At 38.6% G+C, this 18,215-nt stretch overlaps 3 protein-coding genes across 4 annotated transcripts; 1 reads left to right on the top strand and 2 right to left on the bottom strand.

The window, feature by feature from the left end:
- Positions 1 to 1,243: 1,243 nt before the first annotated feature.
- Positions 1,244 to 3,016, bottom strand: Prdm13 (PR/SET domain 13). Its single transcript, XM_069111573.1, has 4 exons — positions 2,864 to 3,016; positions 2,517 to 2,766; positions 1,742 to 2,399; positions 1,244 to 1,565 (listed from the first exon to the last, which is right to left on the bottom strand). The coding sequence occupies exons 1-4, from the start codon at positions 3,014 to 3,016 to the stop codon at positions 1,331 to 1,333; spliced, it is 1,296 nt and encodes a 431-aa protein (XP_068967674.1). The 3' UTR covers positions 1,244 to 1,330.
- A 6,677-nt stretch (positions 3,017 to 9,693) lies between these two features.
- On the bottom strand, positions 9,694 to 14,403 carry Rsph3 (Radial spoke head protein 3). Of its 2 annotated transcripts, XM_069111325.1 has the most exons (9): positions 13,333 to 14,403; positions 12,856 to 12,937; positions 12,605 to 12,778; positions 12,385 to 12,513; positions 12,088 to 12,291; positions 11,854 to 12,016; positions 11,567 to 11,653; positions 10,805 to 11,002; positions 9,694 to 10,344 (listed from the first exon to the last, which is right to left on the bottom strand). In XM_069111325.1, exons 1-8 carry the CDS (start codon positions 14,109 to 14,111, stop codon positions 10,830 to 10,832), a joined length of 1,791 nt encoding a protein of 596 aa, XP_068967426.1. In that variant the 5' UTR covers positions 14,112 to 14,403; the 3' UTR covers positions 9,694 to 10,344; positions 10,805 to 10,829. The 2 variants fall into 2 exon arrangements, with proteins under 2 accessions (XP_068967426.1, XP_068967428.1); XM_069111327.1 differs by lacking the exons at positions 9,694 to 10,344; positions 10,805 to 11,002 and having other exon boundaries at positions 11,569 to 11,653; positions 11,799 to 12,016.
- Positions 14,404 to 16,623: 2,220 nt separating this feature from the next.
- On the top strand, positions 16,624 to 17,905 carry LOC138179121 (uncharacterized). Its single transcript, XM_069111572.1, is given in 5 exon segments — positions 16,624 to 16,669; positions 17,002 to 17,058; positions 17,187 to 17,234; positions 17,237 to 17,545; positions 17,626 to 17,905. Coding segments are annotated over 5 exon segments (723 nt in total). The 3' UTR covers positions 17,889 to 17,905.
- The last annotated feature ends 310 nt before the right edge of the window (positions 17,906 to 18,215 follow it).

The raw sequence follows: 18,215 nt of genomic DNA, 5'->3' as shown, positions 1-18,215 counted from the left end.
TTTAAATAAAGCTACGCGAATTTAAGTTCTCTTAACGAAAATAATTAACTTGATTGAAATAAAAGTGTTCAAGAAATTCAGTCTGTGTCTCAGACATGCAAAATTAACAAAACTTTTGCATTTAGAAAAAAACTTCACACGTGAATTACTTGTAATTATTTATTTAACCACACAATGTTCATATATATACATATGTATGTATGTATATATATACATGGCTGTGACGTTATTAATTCTTCATGAGTGTTAACAGGTGCTGGTATCATGTATGTTTGACAATTATGATTTTTCATTTTTTGATCACATAAATAAATGTGACATACGTTTTAGGTAGATAGATCGGTGTCATATATTATGTAATACATTCAGTTTGTATAATACATCTTATATCTGGACTAGAACGATCGATTTTTACATATTTTATATACGGTTCTAATTTCTTGTTAGCTATTTAAAAAAAACATCAAAGAAATTACTTTAAAGGCTTAGTATATTTAGCTATAAAGGTATATTGATGCGAGATGACAGACATCTATCGATCAATAAATATAAAATAACAATTTCACTATAATATTTCGATTATATATTAAGATAACAAATGGCCCTATTTCTAAAATTTTTAAGTGCAAGGCTCATACTTTAACCAGAGCTTTATGTATCACAACGAATAATTATCAGAATCAATGAATCATAATGTATGATATTTTCTGAAAAATGTTGTCCGTGGTAATACAGCTGCTGGCTATAGATGTTGCTGTCGGGGTAACTCCGGTTTTTCTTTTAATTTAGATGCGTGAAAGAAAAATCGGAGTCCAGTCGCTGGGACTTGAGAACCCGGGTCCCAAACGTTCGAAATCTAAGGCGTAACCCTGCGTTGCCGTCGTCTAGTACTACTTAGTGTCGAGTGGTGGTGTAGTTCGAAATCTAAGGCGTAACCCTGCGTTGCCGTCGTCTAGTACTACTTAGTGTCGAGTGGTGGTGTACTTGCTTATCGAGTATCGTTACATATACTATGATGCGTACTTAAATATATTTTTTATATTGAACATCCTGCATTCATTTAAATTTCTTATTATAATTAAACATTTACATAATAAAATATTTACAATTATTTCGAATATTAAAAAAATAATTAATTTTTGATCATAAAATTTATCATAAGGAAACCAGCTCTCCTATTAGCGCGTCAGCTTCGACGACAATTTATAAGATAAATGACGTTCATGGGAAATTCCCTTTATAACTACATATGAGCAAATTATCTCTGACATCAAAGATGATTAGAGTTCTATAAGCCCATTGTAGCGCGTAATATCTTCTCTTTTTCTACTTAAACGTCAGCGCCATCAGACGAAGTATCCGTACTCTCGTTTACGTTTTCTTGGTGTCTCGATTTTAAATGCCTCTCAAGATCTCTTCTTCTGACCAAAACTTTTCCACATAAGTCACACCTGTATGGTGTTTCGCCATCCGCGTGTAGCCGTACGTGTTTATTCAAATTGCTAGGATCTCCGAATGGTCGCAGGCAATATTTGCATTTTAAGGGTTTGTAACCGGTATGGGTTCTGCGAATAGAAAGAATGCAAAATTCAGAAATATTTTCCACGAATATTTTTCGTGATGAACTTTTCGATAAGAAATTCGTCGAAAATAGAGAATGATTGCTTTGAGAAGAAAGTCGAAACCTTGGAGCGCGTAAGTTAGATACTAGATAAAACGAAACTCTGAAAGGTATACTAACCTGATGTGGATTTTTAAACCATATTTCCTCGAGTAAACTTTTCCACAATAAATGCAGAGGTGTCCTTGCTTCGATTTACCGAGATTGCTGACTATGGTTTCCACTTGTGCTGCATGAACGTCGGTACTGATCGGTGCGGCGGTCGTTTGAATATTGTAGGGCGTTAAAACAGTCTCGTTCCTTGTTAGTGGATAGATCTTCTTAAAGATGTTGTTTTGATTCGAGTATGGCTGGAAAGCAGACTGTCGATGAAGTATATCTCTCGTTATAGAAGACTCTCTTGTCGACATGCTTGGTGAAATTTGCGTGGATGAAGAATTAAAAGGTAGCGAATTTGAAGAAGATGGAGAGGGATGATCGGAACACTCCGATAAATTGTTATCTGCAAGCTGAACGGTATTATCCATGGTTCTTATTGAGGCCGGTGATGTCCTGGCAGACGGAGTTTGCGACAATCTGGTCAGTTCGAATTTGAAAATCGGATTGGGGAGCAGGTTGAGATACAAGCTTGGTCTCGGCGCCAAGTTGAACTCTTTGCCTAGCATGGACCAAAGATGATTACTGTCCAGTCGATTGCACATTAGGGCTAAATGTATCTTCAAAGGATTTGGGAACTCGAACGAGTTGTTGCATATGTGACAAATGTAGCGATTCTGATCTGAAATCAATAATATACACGTCTTTAGGTACAATTTTACAAAATGCTTATTCGCTGATTACGCAATTCCATCGCTTCCTACTTTTATTCTATCCTATTTGCTGATATATGCTTTACCTTGTATGTTACATGGTGTCAAGAATGGTATATTCAACATAGCGAGAATATTTTCGGTAAACCATATCAGCAGTGGTTCACCGGGATTTATGTCCCTTATCGTTCTCAGTATTACACCCTCGGTTGTAGCCATCAAAAGCACGTTACAGGCCTGACAGTCATTTGCAAATTCGATGATTTTTAACCAGCAAGGAGTGCTCACCAACCTATTTGCGCAAATCAGGCGACCTTCGTCATCGATAATTTCAACCTGCAATCCATCGATTCGGTTGAAATAATTTACACGAATTCGCTTTTCTATTCCGGGAGCCTATTTCGATATCACAAACTGTATTTTTAATACGTACATATTGAATTCCCGATGTAATATCCTGAGACAGTTCTTTCACATCAACGATCTCCGTCGAAGAATCTTTTCCAATGGGTCCAGCAGCTCTGACGATAGGTCTGTTTAAATATCCTTGGGATAAAACGATCTGTCTGTACGCTTCACTGTTCATCATCAAATTGTCCTCACTGCACTAGATACTTCACGCAAAAACGATAGGTCAATTTCGATATGGCTAACACTGATCTTAGTCGGTATTAAAGTTTCTCGATGATGATAACACGATGTCGATCTGTCAACTAAGTTCCAACTGCATTCCGCACGTGGCTTAAATATTCGGTGGGCTCGTACCCCGAATTCAGTACCAGGGGGTTAGACACTCGCTCCCCTCCACTGTTACACCCCACACCACTGTTAGTATACGTGTAATTGTATTTAAAGGACTGGCCAATGTTAAATCGGCCCATGTGCTTACGACTTGCAAATCCTGATGCTTTACAAAATTTTGGGGATGTAAAGGTAGGTATGGGTGTGGTTAACGTTAATGAACGAGGCGGGGCTTTTCAGAGATTTCGAGAAAACGCAAGGTATACTTAACAATTTTGAAATTATCTTCGAACGTTACTTCAGCGTTACGCTAAAAGATTCAATAATTTTCGTTTGTTAAATTGATTAATATCAATTTATTCGATTCAATAATATTCAATATTCAATATTCAATATTCAATATCAATTTATTTCAATTGATTAATATTCAATTTAAATAAAATTAAATTAATAATCAGATATTGTTATTGTAATCGTTTATAACAACGAGTAGATTTAAATACATTTGTGAAACTTATTCTACAATGGTTCGCGTGATTCATTGTTTCAGGTAACTTTTACCTGACAATACGTTAAAAACCAGCCTTCCGGAACGAAGCTTAAGAAGAATAATTCCACTAATTGACCGCCCCTACTTTTCCTGATTTCGAGACGTTTAACACGAGTTTAACGAACTTGTTACCACAGGTATACGGAGAAAATTATATCCTTAACCGAACAAAGTAATGGTTAAGCGATGGTTATAACAATCCCACGGTTGTGATCCTTTTTACTGTTCAAAGCTAATTGTAAATATCATAAGCGCCTGATTGTTTGACCCTACTACTGTTTATGAATGACTTATTCTCCGTAATCTCTGACATGTTTAAAGATCTTGTTGAAATATCGTTGAAAAATGCAAATGTATATATTTTGTCTACAATCGTGTAAATAAGAACGATTTCTGTAACATTTCACTTATCGCCGTATCATTTAATTTTCTCATGGTTTCAAAGGAATCATGCGTGTTCGATAGTTCAGCACCACGGTTACCGCTATAAATTTATAGTTGGTCAAAATATCGATATTCAACGCTAGATCTCCTACATCTATTCTTTCGAACTATATACTTTTTCTCTGGATCATCGTCGATCTTGGTTCGCGTTTGATTGTGATTACGGAGCACGTGACACGTACAGGTCATGCAGCCGTCACCAGGAGCCAGTCCTGACTGAGTGTTTCATGGGGCTATAAAAGCCTCATGTGAAAGGACATTGTTTGGCTCAGCTGCAAACCAACATAGCTCCCATATCGAGGATGGGGGATGCTGCCGAAAGGTGCATCTGAATCAACTGTTGATTAGGAAATTAAGTGGCTCATTCTTCTCGCACGCGTGCGTAGATCGCGATCGAACGATATCGCTTGGATTTACCTAATCGTTCTTCGATCTTTACGTTCTCCTCGCGAGTTAACCTATTGCAATTTGGATTTTGACTTATCTCCGATGACCGATTCTCTTCTTTTCGCAAAAGTACTCTTTTTGCTTATAATGTATATGTATACCGACTTACACTATCAACGAAACGCAAGAAAGATTTTTACCTTTTAAGTTCGATGCATTTCGCAATAAGGAATCGTTCTTCCTTTAAGGGGGTATTCTGGTCTAGAGGCATGAATTTCGGACGATTTTTGAAGCTCTGTACAAGCGAAACAAAAAATATTTTTGCTATCCTTTTTTTTAGCATTTGTTTATTGATATTTCGAGATTACGTAAAAAATTCACTGAAAAATACAACTCAATATTTAAAAAGTTACGAGCTGGCAAAATGGGTGCTGCCAAAAAAATGGGGTGTCGTGGCGTGCATGATATCGACCCTTCTGGTCATCTGAAATAAAAAATGCGAACGGATTCTTAATTAGTATGGATGCCGCTATCGTCTGAACCTTGGAAAAGTCAATACAACATTTTTTCACAGAATGACGGCCATTTGAAAAATAGTAATATCAAAGATTTTGAGCTGAGCGTGGTCCGGACGATAGGAGGAGTATATAAGAAATATTCAGACCAAATTTAAAATAAATCGGTTCATTAGAACTTGAGATATCGTGCACGCTAACTCGAAAAAAGTAGTTTCGAGAAAAACGCGTTTAAAGTTTCGAGACAAGTTTATTCGGGCAACGTCTACCGTCTACTGTCCATTTGTTCCGGTCGGACCGGAGCAGATACCGCGTCACAAAAATGGCTGTAACTCATAAAATAATTGAAATTTTGAAAAATCCTTTTAAGGGCATATTCTTGAATGTCTAAACTTTGGAAACATGAAAAAAAAATTTTCGATTTTTTCAAATTTCTAGACCAGAATACCCCTTTAAAAAAGGATACAACCTTACAACGACAGATACAACGGAAGACAACCTGTCGTGTGTCAACCCTCTGCATTGATCTGATTTGTAAAACAATCTACGATAGTAGACTTGGCTCGACCTAATAAGTTACGTACACGTATGCATATGTGTCTATATGTGTACGTGATTTGACGAAAACTATTCTCGGCGAACAGTAATTCTTTTTGATGAGTTGCTGCCTTCTGAGATTTGAACTTGGGACAGTCAAAGAAGTTGAAAAACGCTTTGCAAGCCTAATGAGCGCCTCCATCTTCGATATGACTTGTTTGCAGTTACATAGTTACAGGTATCTCTAGTACTAATACCTAGTACCGACCGAGGTTGCTTGATATTTATCTAAATCTGTTAGAGAGGCGTTTCAACGTTATTACAGCAATTTAGTTTCCGATAAGGACTAGATTGTTATTCGTGATAAATTACTGCTACGGTATTATCGCTTAAACCTTCTCCAATTGCTGTATTTAGGATAGGTACATTAACATTTTCAACAAACGTATCTACTAGACAGCTGATTAAAAGAACATTTAATTCGCATTTTCGTTTCGATCTTAGGGTAAGGATTGGTGCAACCAAAGTAACATATTTGTTAAACCGAAGGAAAGATAACCAAAGGAAGGGCATAACATTTCCTCGATGGATCTCCTCCGCGGGTGAAGTGATTCATGCCGGATGAATGGTGCCGGACCAGGGAATGACACGAGTGTTCACAAGCTGCACCATCCCTTGTACCAACCCTTGTCCTGGTCCCTCGAAACTCAAGCACAAGTGGTCTTTTGCCATCAACCACATAATATTGCGAACCGAGCTAAGTTGTGGCAAGCGTTCTTCGAATCTTTTATACTTTCTGTTTCGAGCCGACGTAAGCGCAGAAACTTTTTCTCGAACTTGTTCTTCGTAATTTATTAATTATCGTAGATTGTTTTACAAATCAGATCAATGCAGAGGATTGACACACGACAGGTTGCCTTCCGTTGTATCTGTCGTTGTAAGGTTGTGTCCTTTTTTAAAGGAAGAACGATTCCTTATTGCGAAATGCATGGTACTTAAAAAATAAAAATCTTTGTTGCGTTTCGTTGATAGCATTTCCATGATGGCTTAGTTCGTCTCTTAGATAGTTCTTGCCATCGTCCGAACTTGCAGTTCCACCCTCTCGTTGTCTCTTTCTAAAATCAGGGTGCATTGAAAGAACCGCAAGCCAGTCAGCGAACAAGTGTTCCTCCGTGACCAATGGACCCTTGCACGCATGTGCGCGCTTCCCAATGCGATATTAATATCGCGATTATCATCTACGTATTATTGCCTGCCCCTCGTGCGACGCTCAGAACAAGTCTGTAAGAAACACCCTGTTCAGTTTGCGCGTCCATGCTCTGTTACTTGCAACGCGTACTGTGACAGAAGTATATACCGTTTACGAAGGCACTTGCAACGTCACGTGCCTTGCGATAGATTTTCAACAACGACTTTTCCGTACATTCCTTTTTCAACGCATCGTCCATACGCTCTGTCCTAATTTTACTTAAAGGCTTCTTTATATCGTTCGATCGTTAGACGATCAGTATGAATTTCAATACTCCATAGGGAAACTTAAGTACAAATCTTTGGCTTCGAGCCTTAGGTGGTATCGAAAATCCAAGCGCGATCCCTTCGATACACAGAGACGTAACAAATCTTATTGTTCAGCGCCCTATTACGAGATTCTATAGATATAATTCAAGTTGTATGTTACAGGGTAAAGGCTGAGTTATGGTTGGCTTTACGGGGAGGTGACTATAAATATGATTCGTTTTGGTTCTGCAAGTGTCGAAAATATGCTTCTGATAGCTCTTCCAACGAGACACTGGTTCGCGTGTTGTTAATATTTGCGAAGAATCTTTGCAAATACCAGTTGTTTGCCAGTCGTGGATTTAATTTAAAGATAAAAAATAATCTACAGATAAAGATGACAACGAGTACATGTAAAGGCACGTTGAGATTTGTTGCAGTTAAAACTTCGTTGCTTCGGTCACGTGTCGTTGACATATTGCTCGTGTCTCTCGACGTCGAGTGTTCTGTAACGTGACACGTGCCGATCGAATACCCTATAACACTATTACTGAGAATGCTTCACCCCGCGTTCAGGTTCCTATTTAACCATTATATACCATTAGGTATTGTTTACTTGATTTTAAGGGAGTCACTTCATTCGATGATTTAACACAGACAAATACGCGAAGTCTGACCAAGTTCCCATTTCACTTGCAGCATCGAACTTTTCGATTATCGGCTAACTGTTGTTCGAAAAATATTTCCCTCTGCTTATTCGTATGCTTATTCGTAGACGTTAACGATATTTCGTTTTAGTATTTAGTTTTTACTTTAAAGACGTTCCTTGAGCCGACCATTGAGTGGCAGTTGCGTAAGTTGTAGAAAAAGAGATCATTTTGAGAGGAATGTTCGCAACGAAGGTTACCCGCGTATTGATAGATAAAAGAAACGTGCTGAAATACAGGTGGCATGGATCACATGGTGGAACAGCGTAGGAACCCCCTATGACCGATTAGACTCTATCACGGTACTCCCTTCTTGAATCTCCCTAAAAACACGATTCACTTGGCACACGAGTTTTGTGCATATAATGCAAGGTATCGGGACAATTCCTCCCTCTCCTTACTGCGCTTAATTTAATCCAATACGATATGGCTCCCCTCACCTTGTCGTGTTCATCGCCGGAAGGGGTGCGTGGTTTAAGAGGGTGGGTGGCTTTTTAAAACTGTGCCGATCTCAATTCACCATGAAACCTCATCCTATTATCGTCTATTTAATCCTGATTGAGCCTGACAGGTTTTTTTTACTTTCGCGGTGTACCGACGAATCTTATCTCATTTCGAGAGAACATCGTTCAATCTTTTCTTTTTAATTCTCGCATTCTGTTTCTTTCCTCTCCTTTTCGAATATGAATACGAATAAATTTCAGCGAGGAAAGCAGCGGCATATAATGACACACGACGTAACGTAAAAAAAAAATTTGCAAGTGTACGTGTATATTGGTAAATATACAGGGTGGTTGGTAACTGGTGGTACAAGCGGAAAGGGGGTGATTCTACGCGAAAAAAGAAGTCGAAAATATAGAATAAAAATTTTTCGTTCGAGGCTTTGTTTTCGAGAAAATCGACTTTGAATTTTCGCTCGGTACGCGTGCATTTTGTCACGTCTCGTTATAACGGATCTCACTGTAGATCGTTGTCTCGATGGATATTATCGCAGTTTAAGTTTGTTTTTGCCGTAACGGAAATCGACGGTGCGCTTGTAACTCTTTCTTTGACCAAATGAAAGGACGGTTTTAACCCTTAGAGTGTTATTATCGCATATATGCGTCTGGCGAAAGCTATCGGTGTGGACTAAGGACACATATATGCGTTTTCTGTAAGTGTTCGGCATGGACTAAGGACGCATATATGCGTTTGTCAATTTTTCCGAACACCTACGCAGAAGTGATACTATTACGTTTGTGCGAGATAAATATAAATGCATTCCTTATATATAATGCATATATTTTATATCAAAAATCTACTGCTTCGCAACAAAAATTTAGTGAATTTCATTTAGCGTTGATAAGAGACATTTTACGAAAATATTTCCAACGTAGAAGAAGCTCGTTAGGAGGAGGAAAGAGAGGAAGAGAAGGAAATCTGAGGATTTACCATTTCGTTCGTCTAATCGTGCCGGCACAACGCAATTATCAAGAAAAAAATGTGTTGTTTGTGCGAACAATAAGAGAAGGAGCGACACGCGATACGAATGCGGAAAATGCGATGTCGGATTATGTATCGATAATTGTTTTGAAATTTTTCACACACAACTGAATTATTAACTTGTCTTAAATTTAGTTTTTTAGTTTATTGTCTTCTAGTTTATTACCCAAATTCTAGTTTATTGTCAATTTCGATGTTTATAATAAATAATTAATACTAAAAAATAACGCTCTTGAATCATTTAATCTCGTGCAAAAGAATTACTATAACTTATTACGATTTGCGCTTTGAATAGTCGATTAACGGAGTTCGATTAACGGGCTGCGAGTATTCAGCACTCTAAGGATCAACCCTAATTTCACCTGTGCCTTTCCAAAAGGCACATAGGCACAGGTATACGTAGTAGACCGAGGCACGAGTCGCACGGTACAGATGTCGATGGCGCCAGGTATACGCCTGTTTAGTATATTTTACTGCTGCTATAACTTTCATTTTTCGAAGATAAGAACCTTATTTTTCTCTAAAATACCCAAGAATTGGTTTTTTTATTTTTACCTATCTCTGTTAGAAACAATGTATAATTATACGAGAGAAAAATAGGATTGCACGTTGTATTCGAGTTTCTTCCGAAGTGCGCATAGTTTATCTTTGTAATCTGAAATAACAGACGAGCTGACAAGTAAAATTACGCCGGACGGTTTTAGCGACGTTCGTATTTTCGACTTAACGATCGCCTGCACAGCTGCATTTCCGTGTACAATAAAAGATAAAAAGATAAATTGACGAGAAATATATGGAGCTCGATTTTTCCTAAATTATACGAAGGGAAAGTTTGTCGGTCAGAAGTTACACCGAAAGAATAGAGGAAAATAAAAGGAACATAAGTAATATACGATACAAGTAATATATAATATAAGTAATATAAGTAATAAACATTTCGTTTATTTGCATCAATTGAAGTATCTTTCGTGAAACTAATTATCATTGTGAATGTTTTGTTCTCCTATGAATCTCAGTCGATCGACTCGTCCTTGTTCTTCCTCGATTCGAAACGAACCTGGAAAGAGTAATTAATAAATTGTCATTGTTCCACGTGTGAGAATTAATAGAAGAAGATAGAATTGTTTTTAAAAGTCCAGCACGGACGGATATATTAGAAAACGGATAATTAATTTCTGATGGATTTTCGTGGAATACGGTTGTGGTAGTTGGTGTTTGCTATGGGGATCGAAAACGCGGCGGTGACCTGTCACGGAGCGCAACCGGACGAGATGGATTTGTCTCGCAGCTGTGTACACTGCTTAATGTAGAAGCCAGTGAGATGGGGATTGCTCCGGTGCTGGTGGAGGTGTCCCTAAATCCGAAAGCTAACTATGATATGCTCGTTTTTCAGTCGCAAGATCAACGAGTATCAAAGCTTTGGCAAAGGACGATCCGAATAGTAAAAAATTCACCGACTTCGTCGATCGCTCGATGACAGTTCGTAACGCGTTAGTATAGGAGCTTATTTCGTTAACTTTACGTACGAGAATGTTTGGTTGACTAAACGGCGTCTGAATTTTCGATAACGGGTGGTTCGTAATTTACGAAATTTGGGTCATCCCCACCATCCTCGATATGATCCATCGACGGTTTCCTTCTCCTGGAGACGTCGTACTCTTCGCCAAGCTTTTTGTATGCTTCTGCACGATTTTCTAGAATTTCTCTGACGATCTCTGAAAGATTACAAGAGGACAGAAAAATTTGTTACGAATGTAGGTTAAATGGTTGGAGATTTATCGTTTATGGTCTATTTAAAGCGACAATAGATAGCGACAGTAGGAATTTGATTCGTTATAACGCGACGCAGCGTTGTTGCATCAGAATCTCGTCGTTGATTAAATTTGATGTTTATGATTATTAGTTTCGACTTAAATTCTTTGTGCTTCTTAAAAGATTATAAAGGACGAAATGGATCGCATTCTTCCACACAATTGTGCGTTGTCTTTGTTAGTGAAAGCTCATTAGGGGTACACGAAGAAGGGTAAGTCCTTATCTAGGCGTCATCAACACCTCTGTAAATCTTGAACAAACTTCCGGTGAGGTGAAAACCGTGTTGTACGAAGGGTATGCTAAAACTTTCCATTGTCTTTGAACCGTTCATCTTGCGAGAACGTAATAATACATATATCAATGTCGAGATTTTCAACTGTATAATTTAAATTGAAAGCGAAATTATCTAGAATCATGGGAGTTTTCAGTATGTCAGGCCAAGTTAGTAATAAATCAACGATATTTACCCATGAGTAATTCCCTGCTTTCGATCATGTAGCCCATTTCTTTTTTAACCTCCTTCATCAACCACGGCATGAAACCTTCTTCGACATCTGTGAAAACGAATATTACAGCTTTTTATTAGAACGAGTTGTTGCTAATCTAGTTGAAAAAAAAGGAAGTAGGAAAAATGGCTGAACGCTTCTTTCGTTATCGAATTATCGGATAAAGATTATAAATAAAGAAAAATTAATAAACCTTTCTGAACGAACTAATTCACAAAAAGTAGCAGTGTTCTTGAGTGTTCACGAACCAGCCTTGATTTCGTCCAACAGGAACCCGGACATCTTCAAACCTTCCAGAACCGCTGGTAGAAGTTCGGCTATATATCCTGTTAAAAGAGTAGCCGCTGCGATTCGTTCTTCGGTTTCCTTTCGAGCTATCATCGCGTCCTCGTGTTGCCTTAATCGTTGATCCTATCGAACGAATTCGAACAGCGATGCTTAAGAACGAAACTTTTCAAACGATTAATCGACGATGTACAAACCTTCTCTTCTCTCAGCCTCCTTTCTTGTTCCTCCAGTCTTCGCGCTTCAGCTCTCTCCGCAGCGCGTAGTTCCAAGAACTTCCTCTGTTGCTCCCTCAAAGCGGCAATCTCCTCCTCTTCGAGAACTTCTATCAATGCCTGTTCTATCGTTTTACCAACAAGCATCTCGAGAATCGGTTGCACCTCGAAGTCGAAATCGAACAGCTGAAAGTAAGGTTGTTTGCTCGAACGATCGATAGCCGATCAAATGTGTAAAATTTCCAAGAAGAAGAATCGCCTGGATTTTCTCCAACTTACGTCACCAGGCTCGATTTGAGTACTAGCATCTTGGCCAACTTTATCCGGGCAATATTTCGGTGTTGGCGGTCTATCCAAGAAGTAGTCTGTCTGTGTCGCGACATCGGTTTCGTCTGGTTTGTCGAATAGCTGCCAAATATAACTGTTCGATTACGAGCTGTTGCAAGACACCCGAGAGGAGAGTTCGATGAATCGTCGAGGATAGGGCGACGTTGCTCACCTCTTCGAGGTAAACTTCCGTTTGCACCGGCTCGTGCTTGCGACCAGGAACCGGCGGTGGCGAACCTGCTCTAGCGACCAGAGCTTTGGTAGCTTGTGCTTGAGCTCGTTTCCTCGCCAAATTTCTCCTCCTGGCTTCCGCTTGCCTTGCCGCTATCGATTGTTCTCCATCGATCTAAGCCAAATGCGTAATTACGTATTTTTCCATGTACGTGCACGAATTGCGGATAGTTGGTTCAATTCGTTACTTACAAGGATAGGAGGAGTGGCAAACGTGCTTCCCCGGACGACGCGACGGTCAAACATAATATTCCCAAAAGGAATCGGTTGATCGCTGTAAAGGGAGGAAACGAAGGTACCTTACATATTTCGCGAGCTAAGTTGAAAATCTTGGGCAAGCGTCGATGAATTACATATCAGGGTGTATTTTAAGTTGTACACACGTGTACGTTACAATACTATCAGTATGTATATATGTATACAAACGTATCTACGATTCAAGTGCACGCAACCACACTCGATAATCTTCAGCGTCTCCTCCTTACACGCAACGAAATTATTTACGACCTTCTCGTTTCTACCGTTCCTGACACGCTTTGTTAAACGCTTTACAAGCAAACTTTAAGTACCCTTTCGTGTTACTCTCTCTCTCTCTCTCTCTCTCTCTTTCTCTAGTACGTAAGATAAAACGCAGCGAGAATAAGTTTCCCAAAATGTTGGCAAACTTACGTCGCGTCGTTTCTCTTCGCGGTCTTCGCTCGGTCGTCCAAGGTCGAGGCAGCCATGGTCGTCGCGTTCATCATTCCGAGAGTAAAGTCGACGGTGGCCTTGAGAGCAACCGGACACCTGGCAATATGGCTGCTATGACGTACTTCCGGCCTTTTGGTTAACGACGCGAGTGATTTGAACTTGGAACGCAGCGGACAACTATCGAAGTCCTCGGTGTCGTTAGAGTTCGATGCGATGCCGAGAAGAGACGCAACTTCCGGCGGTGGCATCAGAAATTCGCCTGTCTTGACGGTCGTGATGAATGGTTTTCTACGGAAAATTTGACTCTTCTTTGCGCTTTTACGCTGTTCTTCCTTCTCTTGCTCCTGTTCCTGAAGTTTTTTCAGCTTCGCGTTTAGAACTTCGTTGAAGTCTTCCGTAGACAAGGTCATACTAGGTTTTATCGTTGGTATTTTATCCACCGATCGTGAGCTTTCCTGGCTTCTGCTTCGTGCTTCTCTCCTCAATGGATTCACTTGGTTCGATTGCAAATTCGCTTGGACCAAATGATCGTTCGATCTGCTGATACGTTTTCGATCAAACAGGTTGTTTTTCACGTTTTCCAAACGATCATCGACTACCGATCGATCCATCTCGCTGCAATCGTTCGCACGAAGAAGAGGCAGATTGGTGTCCAAGCCATCTTTCTGAAGAATGGTAAATGCCGGAGAATTCTTTCGTTCGAGATCAAAGGGATCTCCGTTGGCTGTGGGCGCCAACGCGGAAATTCCAGCTGGCATGTTGTCGGCGTTTTCAGGAAATTTTACAGTAACTTATACCGCGCATTTTCGAACCACACGGTACATTGATCGGGTTGCCGTTGGTTTTCTTCAGGTCTCTACGTACGTACGTTTCATCTGTCTTGCTTTTTCTGTTTTTAAACAGACGGTGGAATCGAGATCAGTGATTCGGATCCAGGACGATAGATCGAGAAGAACGAGACGATTTGAGCGCTTGCACGATGACCACTAATAGATCCGCAATCGTGCGAGCGTGTTCACGGACTGGACAATGTCCTTAGAATCGACCGATATGTACCGCAGACATGCTACACGTATATTTTTACCCAGCGGCCACTCAATAACGCTGACCATCGTGAACTTTGCGCATGCCTAAGTCATGCTAAAGGGGCTCGAAATCGGTGGTAACTATGACCACGTATGTCCGTTGGTGTTTTGCAAAGCACCGCGACCAGAATTTCCCCTCAACTATCCGACCTCCTCCGTCAACCTCTTCTAGATGAAACGTTCGCGTTACGTTTCTACTTACTTTGTCGCTGTATTTATACCCCAGCAAAGATCAACGACATCGTTTTAACTGCTTGATCGCGTGTAATCGTCAATTTAGTCCTTCGTCTACGCTTCTTCCCTTTTAATAACCTTGCTGTGTATATCGATCATAGACGTTATTGCGTTATCTCCGCTTATTTCTTATTCTTGAAGAAAAACCTACCCATCGTGTTCAACGTTGTTTACGCGTTTCTTCCTCTCTATCACGGTACAAGTTTGCAACATTTTCCTACTACAAATTAACCTTTCGTTTCTCTTGTATTATATGTATAAATCGCAGTGTCACGTTCGTCCTAAGTAAGAAGCCGTGCGTGGCGATGTTTGAAATTGATTAGCAAAACGTAAGAACAGCCAGCTATAACAACGACGAACATAGGCGATCGTAGTAGCAGTTTTCCATGTCAGAAAACTGTGTAAAGATTTCATGAGTTGATATATGTACGTGGAATACGTTGAAAGTTCCAGGCGATTGAGAAAGTTTTCATGAGAATATAAGAAGAAGTTTGAAAATTGGCAAATACGATAGAAAAAGGTGCGAAGAAGGTAGAAATAGATGGAAAAATAGAAACAATTTATTTCGTTGATGCTTGCCCATGATCTTTTAAAAGACCTCCTAACCAAATGTCGCGATTTTTTTATAATTTTTTGAAACGTTTCGAAAACTTACGTGGGTGGATTTCTATATTTCTTCTGAACATGTAAAATTGCCCTTGGACTCTTGACAAAAGTATAAGTTTCTTTTTTATCTGCTTCCCTGGCCGGTATATTGTAAGAGTGAAGCCCACGATTACACGTTCGGCACATATCCGTTCTGGTAGCCATCTCGTTTCCTTAATATAGTTATAAATATAAATATTAATAGATAGTTTTACTTCAGCCAATTGTTATTATGTATTAATCGCTCTTTTTGCAAAAAATTCTATGAAATGCCTGCTGTAAGGTTGACCACAAATTCGTAATGGTTTCAAAGACCATCTACTTGTGTACTTCAGTTGTCAAGGAAACGCAAAGAGGAAAGAGTTTTCCTTATGTGTATATTGATATAACTTTTACAATAGTCAACCAAGATTTTATATTAATTAACTAAATATAAAACTTAAAACAATTTTTAGTAGCAACATTATTAACTACCGTTATTTTGCACTTATCTATTTTTCTGTAAAAGAATGGAGAGTTTAAATATTTTTAAAACATTGGTTGAGATTGATAACAATTATGATTAGTTTTAATATTTTGTTTTAGAGCGTATAAAAATATACATTTATGGTTAATACAACTGAGAACTATTTCATCGATACTATTTTTTAGGCCGAAACCACAGTCGGTATAGATGGTACTCATCAATATCTACCGTACGATATAACGACGACATATCGATCGAAACTTCGACTGTACCGTTGTTTGATTCTTTCTGAGCACCGCTTATAGTCGGCATCAACGAGATGGCTTGTGGGTACGAGCGCTGCCTATAGTCGGCATCCACGAGATTGCCTGCGGAGCGCCAGATTCGTGGTTAACGAATGGCTTTTAACAGTATGCAGATGTTCACACTGCATCTCAGTGTTGTTTCACGATAGAATTGCGTGCAGTGGTCCTTGTAACTCATATTGTCGGGCACCAAATCTATAATTTCGACTTGTCTGTCTCTTCTTGCGAAGAAGAAATGGGATTAAGAAATGAATAAAATATTTAATTATTAATAAGAACTTATATGAGAATATATATTAAGACCTTATAAAATCTTATATGGTAATATAATACAATGATAACGCTAACAACAGGTAACGCAATGGAAACAATAACGCACGAGAGATTTCATATCGGAAAGGTAAAGGTGCGAACTCGGTTGATACAGACCTTTTATACCCTTCGTCGTAGGAGATAGGCTGGCCTAACCTACGTGGAGACGGCAACTTCCCCATTGACGGTTGCTGATATCAGATGCAAGCCTCGGATATCAAATATGCAGCAGCCTTTTGTAGATAAAGGAGTTCTTAGCAATCATATCGGTAAAACGGCAAACCATCGGTAAGCACAAATGTCACGCCTATTCTGTATTTGGTCGATATAATCGCTGGAGAGTCGCTGTGATAATTCCTATGTTGTACCGTACGAAATCGCAGAGGACTTCAGTTAATGGCTATACTGAAACGTTGAATGGTCGCTGCACAGCCGACTGCCGGTTTTCACCGCTGCCATGGCTATGATAGACACTATCAGAGGTGTGGCAGGTTTACTACAAACAGTCGAGTAAGCAATATAATTTTTTGATTTACATTGCGTGAAAAACATAAATGTACATGAATAATCTCTATTAATTGTCCATTATATGCTTTTTTAGACGCGGCGATACTTGGTGGGGTAATTACATATATTGCAGGTTTATTGTTAATTATAAATAAATAATTTTCAAACGTTAAAGTTTCAATGCTAATCAATTGAAACATATAGTGGATGTCTTTAGTACTATTTAATATATGACAGAATATTTTTAACAAGCATAAGTTAATTTACAAATATTTTGACGGTTAAATTAATTTAATTTCAGTCCTTATTGGATTAAATCTTACCAGGAGATTTCAGTACCTTTAAACATATAGGGCTTTGGGAATATTGTTTTGAATAGTTCAGATATCCATATTATCAGTTTGACAAAGAATTTGATGGATGTCGCCACATTTTCTCAGAAGAATACTATCCGCTTATAGTATGGTTATTGGCAAGGTGGTTAATGGTTGTGCAAACATTTTTTATACTTTCTCTCCTACTCTAGTTTTTAGCACAAGCTGTGATTGCATTAACATTAGTCTGTTAGCCTTTAAAATTTATATTGAATTACGAGTAGTTGTTTTCAGCCACTGCTTTTGTGCGTTGTGTCATAGCAGGTAAATAAAAGTTTTCAATATCGTATCATGACAATATAGCAAAAAATGTTTATGACATTCAAATAACCTTTGAATTTTAGGTACCTTATTGTTTTTAGCAGCATCAATATTTGGAGGGCAATATTGGCGTAGAGACTAGTTAATGTCTCCAAACTTTAACCATTTATCGTGGTCATACGGTTTGGCAGTTATTTCATTCGTGTTACATTGGTTAACTACATGTTTGTTGTATCTGGGTGCGAAAACTGGTTATAGACTGCGCAGGGAATTTCGAATTTTAGAGATGCATATGCAGCCCAATCTACACATTCATCAAGGATTATCAAGGGAAGGATATATATAATTTTTTGTTATATATAGATAATATCAAGGCAATATTTGGATATAAAACGAGCTTCAACTCTGTTTGACAACATTAGTTACAAACGAAAACTTATAGATCTGCTTTCAAAGTTTTCCTTGTTATGTGACATAGTTCTGTAATTCAGTTTTCAGTGTTCTCAGCGATAGTATTTAATTCCGTGCATTTTTTATAAAAACCTGTATCTCTAGATTAAGAGAACTATTTTTACATTTCTATATCGTCGTTTTATTTATCGTTAGTATTTTAAATATATATCTAATTCTAAAACGTTTTAGATATTACGAATGTCTTGTAATTACAACAGAA

The sequence above is a fragment of the Bombus flavifrons genome, chromosome 4 (assembly GCF_040668555.2).
Source record: "Bombus flavifrons isolate JBK064 chromosome 4, iyBomFlav1_principal, whole genome shotgun sequence".
NCBI lineage: Eukaryota > Metazoa > Arthropoda > Insecta > Hymenoptera > Apidae > Bombus > Bombus flavifrons.
Note: the sequence above shows the minus strand (reverse complement) of the source record. Positions and strands in the feature narration are given on the sequence as shown.